A 14679-nucleotide genomic window follows, 5' to 3' on the forward strand; every position below is an offset into this window, starting at 1 on the left:
AGTAAATTACACTCAGGTGGATTCAGTTTACTAATTAGCTGGATGATGGAGGCCATTAGTCACTCAAGATTTCGTTTAGGAATATCAGACTACAGTGGGATGACTACAATTACACGTCACAATTTTTATATTTATATTTTTTTAAAAATTTGAAAACCATATACCATTTCCTTTACACTTCACAAATATTTGCTGCTTTGTAGTTGGTATATTACATAAAATACATTTACATTTGGTAGTGTAATGTGAAAAAATGTGGCAAAGTTTTTGGGGTATGAATATTTTTCTTTGTCGCTCCATTGGGAGACCCAGACAATCGGGTGTATAGCTTCTGCCTCCGGAGGCCACACAAAGTATTACACTTTAAAAAGTGTAACCCCTCCCCTCTGCTATACACCCTCCCGTGCATCACGGGCTCATCAGTTTTTATGCTTTGTGTTGAAGGAGGCACACATGCACACAATGCTCCACATTTTAGTCAGCAGCAGCTGCTGATTATATCGGATGGAAGAAAAATGGGCCCCTAACAGGGCCCCCGGCATGCTCCCTTCTCACCCCACTCAGGTCGGCGGTGTTGTTAAGGTTGAGGTACCCATTGCGGGTACACAGGCAGGAGCCACATGCCGTTTTCCTTCCCCATCCCTTAGGGGCTCTGGGGAAGTGGGATCCTAACCGGTCATCCAGCCACTGGGACCGGGCTCCCTCCGCAGCCCCTGGGGGAATCTGCTGGACAGGAGACGGAGTATCGTCAGGGACATGGCCCTGCATCTACAGGTACTCTGTGTCCCCGTTGGGACGGCGCATGAAGCACCTTGGCCTCAGACGCAGCTGCGACTGCGGTGTGGTTTTTTCGTCTGGGACTACCGCGCCGACCGTGCCTGTTTGTCGGCCGCGGTTTATACTTTAGTCCCCGGCTTTTGCGGCCTAGTGTGTTAAACTCCCGCCCCTGAGCCTGCCAGTCAGGGAAAAAGGCGGGACGGTCGGTATGATGCCGACAGTGAGGGCTGGAGCACACTTCGCTGTCCTCCGCCCCCCTCACTGATCTCTATGGGCCACCAGGTTCCCGCACTTTTGCGGTTCCGCCCACGGCTCTCTCCTCCCCTCGGAACGCCGGCAGCCATTGTTATAATTATGCCGGTGGAGGATCTCAGAATCTGCAAAGGTTTCCCACTGCTCTGGGAGAGGGGGATCCTAACCGGTCGCCATGCAGGGACCGGGCTCCATCCGCAGCCCCTGGGGGATTCTGACGGACAGGAGACTGGACATCATCAGGGACAGAGCCCTGCATCATAAGGTACTCTGTGTCCCCTGAGGGACGGTGCATGCAGCATCTGTGTTACAAATGCCGCAGCGGTTGCTGAGTGGTTTGTGAGACTGGGACTACCGCGCCGACCGCGCCATGTTTGCCGGCCGCGTTTTTAAATTTAGTCCCCGGCTCTTGCGGCCTAGTACCATATACTCCCGTTCTCAGGCCTGCCAGTCAGGGGGTAACGACGGGACGGCCGACTGGACGTCGGCAGGGAGGGCTGGAGCATACGTTGGTATCCTCCTTCCCCCTCACTGAGCACTGTGGGGCACCAGTTTTCAGGTGCTGACCCCCCTTGGTGCCGCAGTGTATATATATATGTTTATTTATATGGTATATGATCTCACTGTTCGGCAGCATTATTTGCTTTTGGCTGTATACCCTCACTGATTACTCTGCGGACGACATGCTGTTGTCTGCTCTTAAAGAGTAAGGGTGCCAAGGTACTGGCTTATTTTACAACCTGTACCTCTTGTGTGGCTATATTACAGGAAGGTTCCACATACCCTCATTGTGTACAATGCTTGGCCCCGAGGGCACTCACTCAGCCGGAGCCTCCGGCACTGGTGGGACCCTCGGCCAGGTGGTACCGCCGGTTTCCACTGCACAGATGACAGGGACAGAGTTTGCATGTTGGAATCAGCAAATCTCTGAGTAGCTTTCACATTCCAGGACTCAGTCTATGGACAGAGAGTCTGCTAAGATACTGGAAGCCTTGCAGTCCAGACCGATAACACAGGGCCAGGGAGCTGTGAGTTCATCGCTCCCGGGTCCCTCTGGGTCGGTACAACAAGGGGCTCCTGGGGTAACACCCAGATCCCACGGTGAGAACTCCGTCACGGACCGCGGCCTCTGATAGGCTAAGCGGGCCCGCTGGGAACCTTCCCCGACTTCATCAGGAGTGCGTGTTTCGATCACTCTAACCCCAGAGGGGCCGTCCAGAAGCACAGAACTTTACGGGCAAGCGCTTACTAAGCGCCTTATTGACACGCGTTACCCTTTCCCCCCTGACGTTGTTAAGGGTTGGGCTCAGTGTCACAGGGTGGATTCTCCAGTTCCTAGGCTGGCGGCTAGATCCGTAGTATTAGTGGCAGATACCATCTCTCACGAATGCCACTGACAGGCAAATAAAGCTTATGATGAAATCCATCTATGAAGCCATAGTCGCATCTTTTGCTCCAGCCTTCGCAGCCGTGAGGGCACTCCAAGCTATCTCAACTTCTCTGGCTGAGATTATTGCGGTTGCACATACTCTGCCCCGCAGGTTGTGTCCTTCACTTCTCAGGCGTAGGTTTTTTCGTTCTACGCCATGAACGCCGTTCCTGGACTCTGCGAGCCGTACAGCGGTAGCATCCACCAATTCGGTGGCAGTCTGCAGGGCCATGTGGCTATGTGAATGGAAGGCAGGCTCTGCTTCCAAGAAGTTCTTATCCGGTTTGCCATTTTCTGGCGACCGTTTGTTTGGCGAGCAATTGGATGAAGTTACTAGACAGTCCAAGGGAAAGGTATCGTCCTTGCCCCAGTCCAAAGGTTTCGGTCATTTCGGTCCTCAGCAAAGTTCCGTTCCTCCATGTCCAACAGGTCAGAGGAGGGCTAGAGGAACTCTTCTGCATGGCGGTCTAAGTCACAAGGCGGCTTCCTCATGACTTCGGCCTCACCAAGACCGCGTCCTTGGTCGGTGGCAGGCTCTCCCGCTTTTGCGACGCCTGGTGGCCACATGTCCAAGACCGATGGGTGAGACACATTCTGTCTCAAGGTTGCAGGATAGAGCTCTGCTCTCGTCCTCCGACTAGTTTCTTCAAAACATCTCCGCCCCCCGAGCGAGCCGATGCACTTTTTCAGGCGGTGAACACTCTGAAGCCTCGATGTCACAAGGAGACTTCCTAGCATCAATTGACATCAAGGATGCTTATCTCCATGTGCCGATCGCACCCGAGCTTCAACGCTTTCTGCGTTTCGCCATCAGGGACGAACACTTCAGTTCGTGGCACTGCCATTCGGCCTGGCGACAGCCCCACGGATCTTCACCAAGGTCATGGCAGCAGTGGTGGCGGCCCTACAGGGCCACTCGGTGATCACTTACCTAGACGGTCTTCTAGTCAAGACACCCTCCTGGGTGGCATGTCGACTCAACCTGACCATTGCTCTGGAGACCCTCCAGGGGTTCGGGTGGATCATCAAATTTCCAAGGTCAAAACTGACACCGACCCAATCACTGACTTGCCTCGGGATGGAGTTTCATACTCTCTCAGCGATAGTGAAGCTTCCGCTGCATAGTCAGCGTTCACTACAGACAGGGGTGCAATCTCTCCTTCGGGCCCAGTCACCCCTTGAGGCGCCTCATGCACTTTCTAAGGAAGATGGTGGCAGCAAGGGAGGCAGTTCCCTTCCGCAGTTTCGTCTGCGTCCGATTCTATCGGACACCGCAAATGGGACAGGAGGTCGACGTCCCTAGACAAGAACGTCTCTCTTCCCTTGCAGCAAAACCTCTCTTCAGTGGTGTCTTCTTTCCACTTCCTGGGCGGAGGAAAAATCCTTCCGGCCCCCAGCTGAGGCTGTGGTCACGACGGACGCGAGTCTGTCAGGGTGGGGAACGGTCTTCCTCCACCACTCGGCTCAGGGAACCTGGACTCCGACAGAGTCCTCCCTTCAGATCAATGTTCTGGAGTTAAGGGCAGTGGATCTAGCCCTAAAGGTGTTCCAGCGGTGGCTGGAGGGCAGGCAGATCCGAATTCAGTCGGACAACGCCACGACGGTTGCGTACATCAACCACCAGGGCGGCACACGCGCAGTCGTCAAACCTTCCGAGCAGTTCGGCGGATTCGGCTGTGGGCGGAAGCCACAGCCTCCACCATCTCCGCAGTTCACATCCCGGGCGTAGAAAACTGGGAAGCAGATTTTCTCAGTCGCCAGGGCATGGACGCAGGGGAATGGTCTCTTCACCCGGACGTGTTTCTAGAGATCTGTTGCCGCCGGGGAACGCCGGACGTCGATCTAATGGCGTCTCGGCACAACAACAAAGTCCCGGCATTCATGGCTTGGTCCAAGGATCACAGAGCTCTGGCGGCAGACGCGCTAGTTCACGACTGGTAGCAGTATCGACTGCCTTATGTTTTTCCTCCTCTGGCAATACTGCCCAGAGTGTTACGCAAGATCAGGTCAGACTGTCGCCGCGCCATCCTCGTCGCTCCAGACTGGCCGAGGTGATCGTGGTACCCGGATCTGTGGCACTTCACGGTGGGTCAACCGTGGACACTCCCAGACCGACCAGACTTGCTGCCCCAAGGGCCATATTTCCTTCTGAAATTCTGCGGCTCTAAACCTGACTGTGTGGCCATTGAGTCCTGGCTCCTAGCGTCATCAGGGATATCTCCAGATGTCATTGCCACCATGAGACAGGCCAGGAAACCAACGTCCGCCAAGATCTATCACAGGACTTGGAGGATCTTCTTATCCTGGTGCTCTGATCAGGGTTTTACTCCCTGGCCGTTTGCCTTGCCCACTTTTCTTCTTTCCTTCAATCCGGAATGGACAAGGGCTTGTCTCTCGGCTCTCTCAAGGGACAAGTATCGGCGCTTTCCGGTCCCACCTTACAAGCGTCCGTTAACACCCTCGGATCTTAGCAGGGTGCTGACGACTCTTCAGAAGTCACTTTTCGAGCCGATGCGGGATCTCTCTATCTCGCCTTTCGCAAAGGGTGGCCTTCCTAGTGGCAGTCACATCACTCAGAAGAGTGTCTCAGCTAGCAGCGCTGTCATGCAAAGCCCCCTTCCTGGTGTTTTCACCAGGATAGGGTGGTTCTACGTCCGGTCCGGACTTTCTCCCTAAGGTATCCCCGTTTCATCTCAATCAGGATATCGTCTCCCCCTCTTTGGGTCCGCATCCAGTTCACCAATGTGAAAAGGATTTGCATTTATTAGATCTGGTGAGAGCACTCCGGCTCTACATTTCTCGCACGGCGCCCCTGCGCCGGTCTGATGCGCTCTTGTCCTTATCGCGGGCCAGAGTAAGGGATTTCAGGTTTTCAAGTCAACCTTGGCTCGGTGGATCAAGGAACCGATTCTTGAAGCCTACCGTTTTTTTAGGCTTCCGATTCCTGCAGGGCTGAAGGCCCATTCTACCAGAGCCGTCGGTGTCCTGGGCATTGCGACACCAGGCTACGGCTCGGCAGGTGTGTCAGGCGGCTACCTGGTCGAGTCTGCACACCTTCACGAAACACTATCAGGTGCATGCCGATGATTCGGCAGATGCCAGCCTAGGTAAGCGACTCCTTCAGGCGGCAGTTGCCCACCTGTAAGAGGAGGCCGTTTTTCGGCTCTTTTTATTGAGGTATTCTTTTACCCACCCAGGGATTGCTTTTGGACATCCCAATTGTCTGGGTCTCCCAATGGAGCGACAAAGAAGAAGGGAATTTTGTTTACTTACCGTAAATTCCTTTTCTTCTAGCTCCTATTGGGAGACCCAGCACCCGCCCCTATTCCCTTCGGGCTGTTGTTCTTTTGTGTACACATGTTGTTCATGTTGAATTGTTCTTTGGTTCATGGTTTCAGTTCTCCGAACATCCTTCGGATTGAATTTACCTTAGACCAATTTATAAGTTTCCTCCTTCCTGCTTTGGCACCAAAACTGATGAGCCCGTGATGCACGGGAGGGTGTATAGCAGAGGGGAGGGGTTACACTTTTTAAAGTGTAATACTTTGTGTGGCCTCCGGAGGCAGAAGCTATACACCCAATTGTCTGGGTCTCCCAATAGGAGCTAGAAGAAAAGGAATTTACGGTAAGTAAACAAAATTCCCTTCTTTAAAGGCGCTGTGTATATATACAGCAGGTAAAATAAGTTTTGAATACGTCACTAATTTTTTCAGTAAATATTTTTTTGAATGTGCTATTGACATGAATTTATCACCAAATGTTGGTAACAATGCATTCAAACCACACAGGCAAACAAATCAAACCTTTGATGTCCATAAATTAAGTTATGTGTAATAATAAGAAATGGCACCAGAAAAAAAAGTATTGATCACATGAAGAAAGAGATGTGGAAAAAGCCATGGAAAGTTGTGACACCAGCTGAAATCTATCAGTAACTACAAAGCAATTCTGCCACTTAGTGAAAAATCATATCAGCTGATTCAACTGATGGCCTATAAAAAAGGTGTCTCATTACCAAGGTGCCACACAAGAAACATCTCATGATGAGTAAAACCAGTGAGCTGTCCCAAGATCTTTGCAACCCGATTGTTGCAAAACATACTGTTGGCATTGTTTACAGAAGAATGTCTAAACGACTGAAGGTTCCAGTGAGCACTGTTTGGGTCATAATCCGGAAATGGAGAGAACAGAATTTCACCATAAACCAGCCACGACTAAGTGCTCCCTGCAAGATTTCCGACAGATGAGTGAAAATATTTATTAGACGAGTTGCCCAAGAACCACCTGTGGAAAGCTACAGAAAGACTTTGTATCAGCAGTTACAGTTGTTTAAAAAAAAAAACAAAAAAAAACAATAAGTAATGCACTCAGCCTCCATGGCCTGCATGCACTCTCACCACACAAAACTCCATTGCTGAATAAAAAAAATGTTCAAGAGCGTTTAAAGTTTACTCAACAACATTTAGACAAGCCTGTGAAATACTGGGAGAATATAGTCTGGTCAGATGAGACCAAAATTTTACTCTTTGGATGTCATAATACACACTATGTTTGAAGTTCAAAAGGCACTGCATATCACCCCAAAAACACCATACCAACATTGACATTTAGAGGTGGGGACGTCATGGTGTGGGGCTGTTTTTCAGTATACGGCACTGGCAAACTTCATATAATTGAAGGAAGGATGGATGATTGAAGGAAGGATAAATGTTCCAAGACATTCTTATTAAAAATCTTCTATCATCTACCAGAGGATGGTGAAGATGAAACGAGGTTGGACATTTCAGTCTCATTTACTGGTTGACGGAGCTGTGTTTATTTAATTTGCAGAGCTATAGTTATTATTGCTAGCATCTTGGGGTCCATATGACTTTTTTTTTCATTAATTTTTGGCAGGCGTAGGTGTCAGAGAAACAGCAATTCTGGCATTTTTTTTTAACAATACTAATTTCTTTATCGTTCCTATGGGAGACCCAGACATTGGGTGTATAGCTTCTGCCTCTGGAGGACACACAAAGTACTACACTAAAAAGTGTAGCTCCTCCCTCTGAGCCCATACACCCCCTGGAGAACCAGATCTAGCCAGTTCATTGCTTTGTGTTCTGGAGGCATACATCCACACATGCATTCTCATCTGATTTTTCATTTTTGGAAAGAGTTTGAAGAAAAGCGGGTCCAAGTCTGGACCCCCGGCATGTCCCTTCTCACCCCACTGTGTCGGCGGTGCTGTTAAGGTTGATTCCAAGGCTGGAGCCTTACATGCCGCGCTCCTTCACCATCCCTCGGGCTCTGGCATGAAGTGGGAGCCAGCACGGTTCTCCATGTTTTGCAGGAGACCGGTCTCCATCCGCTGCCCTTCAGGATCCTGCTGGACGGAGCACTCATCCCCAGGGACTTGGAACCCTGCGTCTCAGCAAGCTAAGTACCTGAGACGTTTATATTCTGGGGGTCCCTGTACTTTATTATGTTGGGAGAGTGTGCTGAGTGAGTTTTCTGACATTTCCGGCCAGTTCTCTGGCTGTCGCCTGAGAACCGCGCCGATGGTGCCTGCGCGCCGGCTGCACCGCTCAAATTTAGGCCCCGGCTTTGCCGGAGGCCTACTTTTGGTTTCACTGCCCTCGCATGTTATTCATGCAGAGGGACAGTGCGGCTCCGCCCAGCGGCCGTTCTGCACAGGGGAGTGACACTCCTCACTGGGTACATGTCTCCTCCCCTGTAAGTCTCTTTGGCCCTCCAGATCCAGCTCTCAGGGTTGGTCCCGCCCCCTCTCCTCGCTCCGGCGCCATTTTATCAGCGTTTTCTCTGCGATCAACACTGGCTGCAGCATCCCTGCTGAGGTGCTTGGGGGTCCGGGCTTTGGGATCTGGAGGGCACACAACACCGCTCCAGCGGTCTGGTAAGCCACAACTTCTGGTTGTGGGCCTCTGTATATACCCTCTGGGGGTCACTCTGGCAGAGTCCCCACTTCAGCAGCATGTCTCACACGAGGAGCAAGGCTCCAAAGCTATATTCCGTATGCACTGCATGTAAGCTCGTGCTGCCTGAACCGAGCACATATCCACATTGTGATGCCTGCTCTAACTTGACAATGCCTTAGCCTGGAATTGCACCCACAGTGGTCTCTCCGGCTGCTCTGGCTCCTGTGGCTGAACCCCCGGCTTGGGTAGAATCCTTCTCTAGGTCAATCTCCCAGTCTTTTGCCGACTCCATGGGACAGCTGTCCAGGACTTTGCTGAACATGCATCAGCCCCCTTCACAGGGTGCCTCTGCTGCTAGAGCTCTTTCAGCGGAGCTCACAGAGGATTCTTCATCTGGTCCCAGACCCCGTCCTCCTAAGAGGAGACGTAGGGCTCCCTCCCCTTCCTCGTCCCGCGGCTCTGTTTCAGAAGCTGACTCGCGGGACGAGGAGGATGCCTTTACTGGGGGCTCGGAGGCTACCTCCATGTGCCCCATTGATCTGTCCGAAAGTGACTCAGATGTTAGTGATTTGATTGCGTCCATTAATTCTGTACTGGACCTCAATCCGCCAGTATCAGAGGAGCAACCCTCTCTGGCAGAAAAGCACCAGTTTACCTTGCCTAAGAGGACAAAGAGTGTGTTCTTTAACCACTCCAGTTTTCAGGCCGCTGTGACCAAGCCTAGGGCCTGTCCTGACAAACGCTTCCCAAAGCGTGGTTCTGATGACCGTTTTCCCTTTCCACCTGAGGTGGTCAAGGAGTGGGCTCATTCACCAAAGGTAGACCCCCCGGTGTCTAGACTCTCAGCCAGGACCGTTATATCAGTGGCTGATGGCACCTCTCTTAAGGATTCCACTGACCGCCAGGTTGACCTTCTGGCCAAATCTGTATATGAGGCGGCAGGGGCGTCGTTCTCCCCATCTTTTGCAGCAGTGTGGGCTCTCAAAGCCATCTCTGTTTCTCTAGAGGAGATGCATTCCCTCGCCAGGGAATCTATGCCCGAAATGGTTGCCTTAACTTCCCAAGCTTCCGCTTTTTCATCCTATGCCATGTCTGCCATGCTGGAGGCTTCTCACCGCACTGCGGTGGCTTCGGCTAATTCCCTCGCTATCCGCAGGATCTTGTGGCTTCGAGAGTGGAAGGCAGATGCTTCTTCAAAGAAGTACCTTGCTGGGCTCCCTTTTGCTGGGTCCAGGCTATTCGGTGAACAACTGGATGAAATTATTAAGGAAGCTACTGGCGGGAAGAGTACTTCCATGCCACAAACCAAAACTAGGAAACCTGTCCAGGGTAGGAATCAGTCGAGGTTTCGTTCCTTTCGTTCCTCCAACTGGTCGTCCTCTAAGCCCTCGTCCTCGTCCACTAACTCAGCCAAGGACCAAAAATCCAACTGGCGCACAAAGGCGCGTCCACAGAAGACCGCAGGAGCTGCTGCCACTAAGGCAGCCTCCTCTTGACTATCTGTCCGCGCCAGCAACGTCCTTGGTCGGTGGCAGGCTCTCCCACTTTGGCGACCCGTGGTTTCAACACGTCTCCGATCAGTGGGTGCGGGATGTCATCTCCCACGGCTACAGGATAGAATTCTCTTCCAGCCCGCCAAACAGATTTTTTCTGTCAACTCCCCCCTGTTCCAAGGCCGCCGCCTTCTCTCAGGCCGTGGCATCCTTGCAGGCCAACGGAGTAATTGTACCGGTTCCCGCCCAGAAACGGTTCAGAGGTTTCTACTCAAATCTCTTCCTAGTCCCCAAAAAGGACGGTTCCTTCCGGCCCATCCTGGATCTCAAGCTTCTCAACAAGCATGTTCAGGTGCGGCATTTTCGCATGGAGTCTCTGCGGTCAGTCATTGCCTCAATGACCCAAGGGGATTTCCTGGCATTCATCGACATCAGAGATGCCTACCTGCATGTGCCAATTGCAGTTTCACACCAGCGTTGGCTACGTTTTGCAATCGGAGAGGAACATTTCCAATTCGTGGCTCTCCCCTTCGGGTTAGCCACGGCCCCTCGGGTATTCACCAAGGTCATGGCAGCAGTGATTGCGGTTCTGCACCTCCAGGGGTTGGCAGTGATTCCTTACCTGGACGACCTTCTAGTCAAGGCTTCATCCAGCGCAGACTGTCAGCGGAGTGTCTCGCTCACTCTCGCCACTCTAGCCCAATTCGGGTGGCTGGTCAATCTGCCCAAATCCACTCTGACTCCGACCCAGAGTCTCACAGACCTAGGGATGCAGTTCGAGACTCTGCCGGCACTTGTGAAGTTTCCCTTGATCAAACAGCAGTCCCTCCAACTGGCGGTGCGCTCTCTGCTGAGGCCCCGCCGTTATTCCATCAGGCACCTGATGCAGGTGCTGGGTCAGATGGTGGCGTCAATGGAGGCTGTTCCCTTTGCCCAGTTCCATCTGCGTCCTCTGCAGCTGGACATTCTCCGCTGTTGGGACAAGCGGCCTTCCTCCTTGCACAGGTTAGTGGCTCTGTCGCCACAGACCAGGAGCTCTCTTCAGTGGTGGCTTCGGCCCCTCTCTCTGTCTCAGGGACGCTCCTTCCTGGCTCTGTCCTGGGTGGTCCTCACCACGGATGCCAGTCTATCCGGCTGGGGAGCGGTATGTCTCCACCACCGAGCTCAGGGCACTTGGACTCCGTCCGAGTCAGCCCTCTCGATCAATGTGCTGGAAACCAGAGCCGTGCTCCTGGCTCTCCTAGCTTTTCACCACCTATTGGCGGGCAAGCACATCAGAGTCCAGTCAGACAACGCGACAGCAGTTGCCTACATCAATCACCAAGGCGGGACACGCAGCCGCCTGACAATGTTGGAGGTACAACGTATCCTTCAATGGACGGAGGACTCCAAGTCCACCATATCCGCAGTCCACATCCCAGGCGTGGAAAACTTTGAGGCAGATTATCTCAGCCGTCAAACCGTGGACAGTGGCGAGTGGTCCCTGCATCCGGCAGTGTTTCAGTCAATCTGCCGCAAGTGGGGCACTCCGGACGTGGACATAATGGCATCCCGTCACAACAACAAGGTTCCGATTTACGTGGCTCGCTCCCACGATCCTCAGGCCTTCGCAGCGGACGCTCTGGTTCAAGACTGGTCCCAGTTTCGTCTGTCCTACGTGTTTCCCCCTCTAGCTCTCTTGCCCAGAGTCCTGCGCAAGATCAGACTGGAGGGCCGTCGGGTCATCCTCATTGCTCCGGACTGGCCCAGGCGAGCTTGGTACCCAGACCTGCTCCATCTGTCCGTAGAGGTGCCGTGGCATCTTCCGGACCGTCCAGACCTTCTCTCACAAGGTCCGTTTTTCCGCCAGAATTCTGCGGCTCTCAGATTGACGGCATGGCTCTTGAGTCCTGGATCTTGACGGCTTCTGGTATTCCTCCTGAAGTCATTTCCACTATGACTCGGGCCCGGAAGTCTTCCTCGGCCAAAATCTATCACAGGACTTGGAAAATTTTCCTGTCCTGGTGTCGCTCTTCCGGCCATGCTCCTTGACCTTTTTCCTTGCCGACCCTTCTGTCCTTTCTACAGTCCGGTCTGCAGCTAGGACTGTCCCTCAATTCTCTCAAGAGACAAGTCTCGGCTCTGTCAGTGCTGTTCCAGCGGCGTATCGCCCGGCTGGCTGAGGTTCGCACCTTCATGCAGGGCGCGTCTCACATCATTCCGCCTTACCGGCGGCCCTTGGATCCCTGGGACCTCAATTTGGTACTCACGGCCTTGCAGAAACCCCCCTTTGATCCTCTTAGGGAGGTTTCTTTGTTTCGTCTTTCACAGAAAGTGGTCTTTCTAGTGGCCATAACTTCCCTCAGGAGAGTCTCTGATTTGGCTGCGCTCTCTTCGGAGTCACCTTTTTTGGTTTTTCATCAAGACAAGGTGGTTCTCCGTCCGACTCCGGACTTTCTCCCTAAGGTGGTTTCTCCTTTCCACCTTAACCAGGACATTACCCTGCCTTCCTTTTGTCCGGCTCCTGTTCATCGCTTTGAAAAAGCGTTGCATACTCTGGATCTGGTGCGGGCGCTCCGGATCTATGTGTCTCGCACCGCTGCTCTTAGGCGGTGCACCTCTCTTTTTGTGCTAACCACAGGTCGGCGTAAGGGCCTCTCTGCTTCTAAGCCGACCTTAGCCCGTTGGATTAGGTCGACCATTTCCGATGCCTACCAGTGTTCTCAGGTGCCTCCCCCGCCGGGGATCAAGGCACACTCGACCAGAGCTGTCGGGGCCTCTTGGGCTTTCAGGCACCAGGCTACGGCTCAGCAAGTCTGTCAGGCTGCCACTTGGACTAGCCTGCATACCTTTTCGAAGCACTACCAAGTGCATGCTCATGCTTCGGCAGATGCGAGCTTGGGCAGACGCATCCTTCAGGCGGCTGTCGCCCATTTGTGAAGTTAGGCTTTGCCTACTTCTCAGTTTTTCTGTTTATTCCCACCCATGGACTGCTTTGAGACGTCCCATTGTCTGGGTCTCCCATAGAAACGATAAAGAAAAAGAGAATTTTGTTTACTTACTGTAAATTCTTTTTCTTATAGTTCCGTATTGGGAGAGTCAGCTCCCTCCCTGTTGCCTGTTGGCTGGTTCTTGTTCCGCGTGTTATCACCGGCTGTTGTCGTGGACAGAGTCTCCGGTTGTTCCGGTTCTTGCTCTGTTTTTACTTGTGGGTGGCTATTCTCCTTCAGCTTTTGCACTAAACTGGCTAGATCTGGTTCTCCAGGTTGTGTATGGGCTCAGAGGGAGGAGCTACACTTTTTAGTGTAGTACTTTGTGTGTCCTCCGGAGGCAGAAGCTATACACCCAATGTCTGGGTCTCCCAATACGGAACTATAAGAAAAAGAATTTATGGTAAGTAAACAAAATTCTCTTTTTTGCTGGATTAATGATGGGACTCGCCAGTGTGTTATATTTTTCATTCTTTTTTTATTAACAACATGTTAAAGGGCCTCTGATTTAAATTATGGGTTTTTGTTAGATTTTATTTGCTATTTTAATCTAATTTTTTTTATTTTTAGCTTAACTGTCATTCTTTGATTATTAGTACAATATACGGCAAGTATTTTATTATCCATTTAGGATATAGGGCTTATTAGAAGTATAGAAGTGGCAGATCCTTTGCACCTTCAGTATGCTGCAGTAACAACATGTGCACCAGACGATCATGCCTTAGGTGGGGGGTGGGCAGTGGGGTGTCATGCCCAGGTCACTATTGACCACATTGACACAGTTCGCTGTAAAATCTCTTAATAGCTGGATTTCATTTTTACTTATTTCTTTACAATAAAATTATTTAACTGGCTGCTGATCTTGTATTTGTTTTGTCTTTCATTTTTCAGAGACAGTCTAATGCATCCCAAACCTTATGTGATCTCATTCGCCTGAGTAGAGATCAGTGCAGTCAGATGCAGGAGATACTGGAGACTGATCCTCTGCTGGTAACACTTGAATCGTAAGTGCCGCGCACCTTTTACCCAAAAAATAGAGTGGGCCTTCCAAGTAGATAAACTCCATGTAGGTTTGATTAAAGGGGTTCCTCAAGACAGGAATTTATGGCGTATCTACAGGGAGCATAGCAGTGAACGGATAACGCTGGCGCATGTGCCACAACCTCTCCTGCCACTGCAGGTTGGGCATCAGTTAAAATCAAGTTGGGTAATACTTGCTCTGGAAATTGGTGCAGGCCCCAGAGGTGGAACCCACATCTATTAGACATATAAGACATATCCTGTCGCACCTTAAGACAAGTTACAGCATTAGGGCACAACCATAACCACCTGTCCCTTTGGCAATCAAAAGTTGACTAAATCAGTAGGAAATACAGATGACCCTACATATAAGGGGAAAGTCTGCTGAAATGGACAATTTTTAATATTTAGGCCAATCATCTGCTTCCTGCGACAAAAGGGATTTCTGATAATGGATTTTCCAGCTGTTGTCTGCTGAAACTAGGTATATACGGGATGATCGGCCATTTGTGGCAGATGATATGTCACCAGCAGGATTTGTCGTTATATGTTTTTTCAATCCTTCCTCTTCCAGTTTAGTCTGATGTGTTATGGCCGATTTACACGCTACAACATATCTAACTATGTGTCGGCGGGGTCACAACGTAAGCGACGCACATCCGGCATCGTTAGTGGTGGTGTAGCGTGTGACAGCTACGTGTGACTGCGATTGAACGTAAAACCGTTCATCGCATACACGTTGTTCATTTCCTAAAAATTGCACGTCGGGTTGTTCAATGTTCCCGAGGCAGCACACATCGCAGTGTGTGACACCCCGGGAA

General features: G+C 51.4%; 1 protein-coding gene across 3 annotated transcripts in view; it reads left to right on the top strand.

The window, feature by feature from the left end:
* PPP6R2 (protein phosphatase 6 regulatory subunit 2) overlaps positions 1-14679 on the top strand; it is a 203590-nt gene that overhangs the window by 35795 nt on the left and 153116 nt on the right. For all 3 annotated transcript variants that reach the window (XM_075345413.1, XM_075345415.1, XM_075345414.1), the window contains exon 7: positions 13730-13842. In XM_075345413.1, the coding sequence (XP_075201528.1) occupies positions 13730-13842 (113 nt within the window). The remainder of the gene's footprint in view (positions 1-13729; positions 13843-14679) is intronic.

Source organism: Anomaloglossus baeobatrachus, chromosome 4 (genome assembly GCF_048569485.1).
Source record: "Anomaloglossus baeobatrachus isolate aAnoBae1 chromosome 4, aAnoBae1.hap1, whole genome shotgun sequence".
Taxonomy (NCBI): Eukaryota; Metazoa; Chordata; class Amphibia; order Anura; family Aromobatidae; genus Anomaloglossus; species Anomaloglossus baeobatrachus.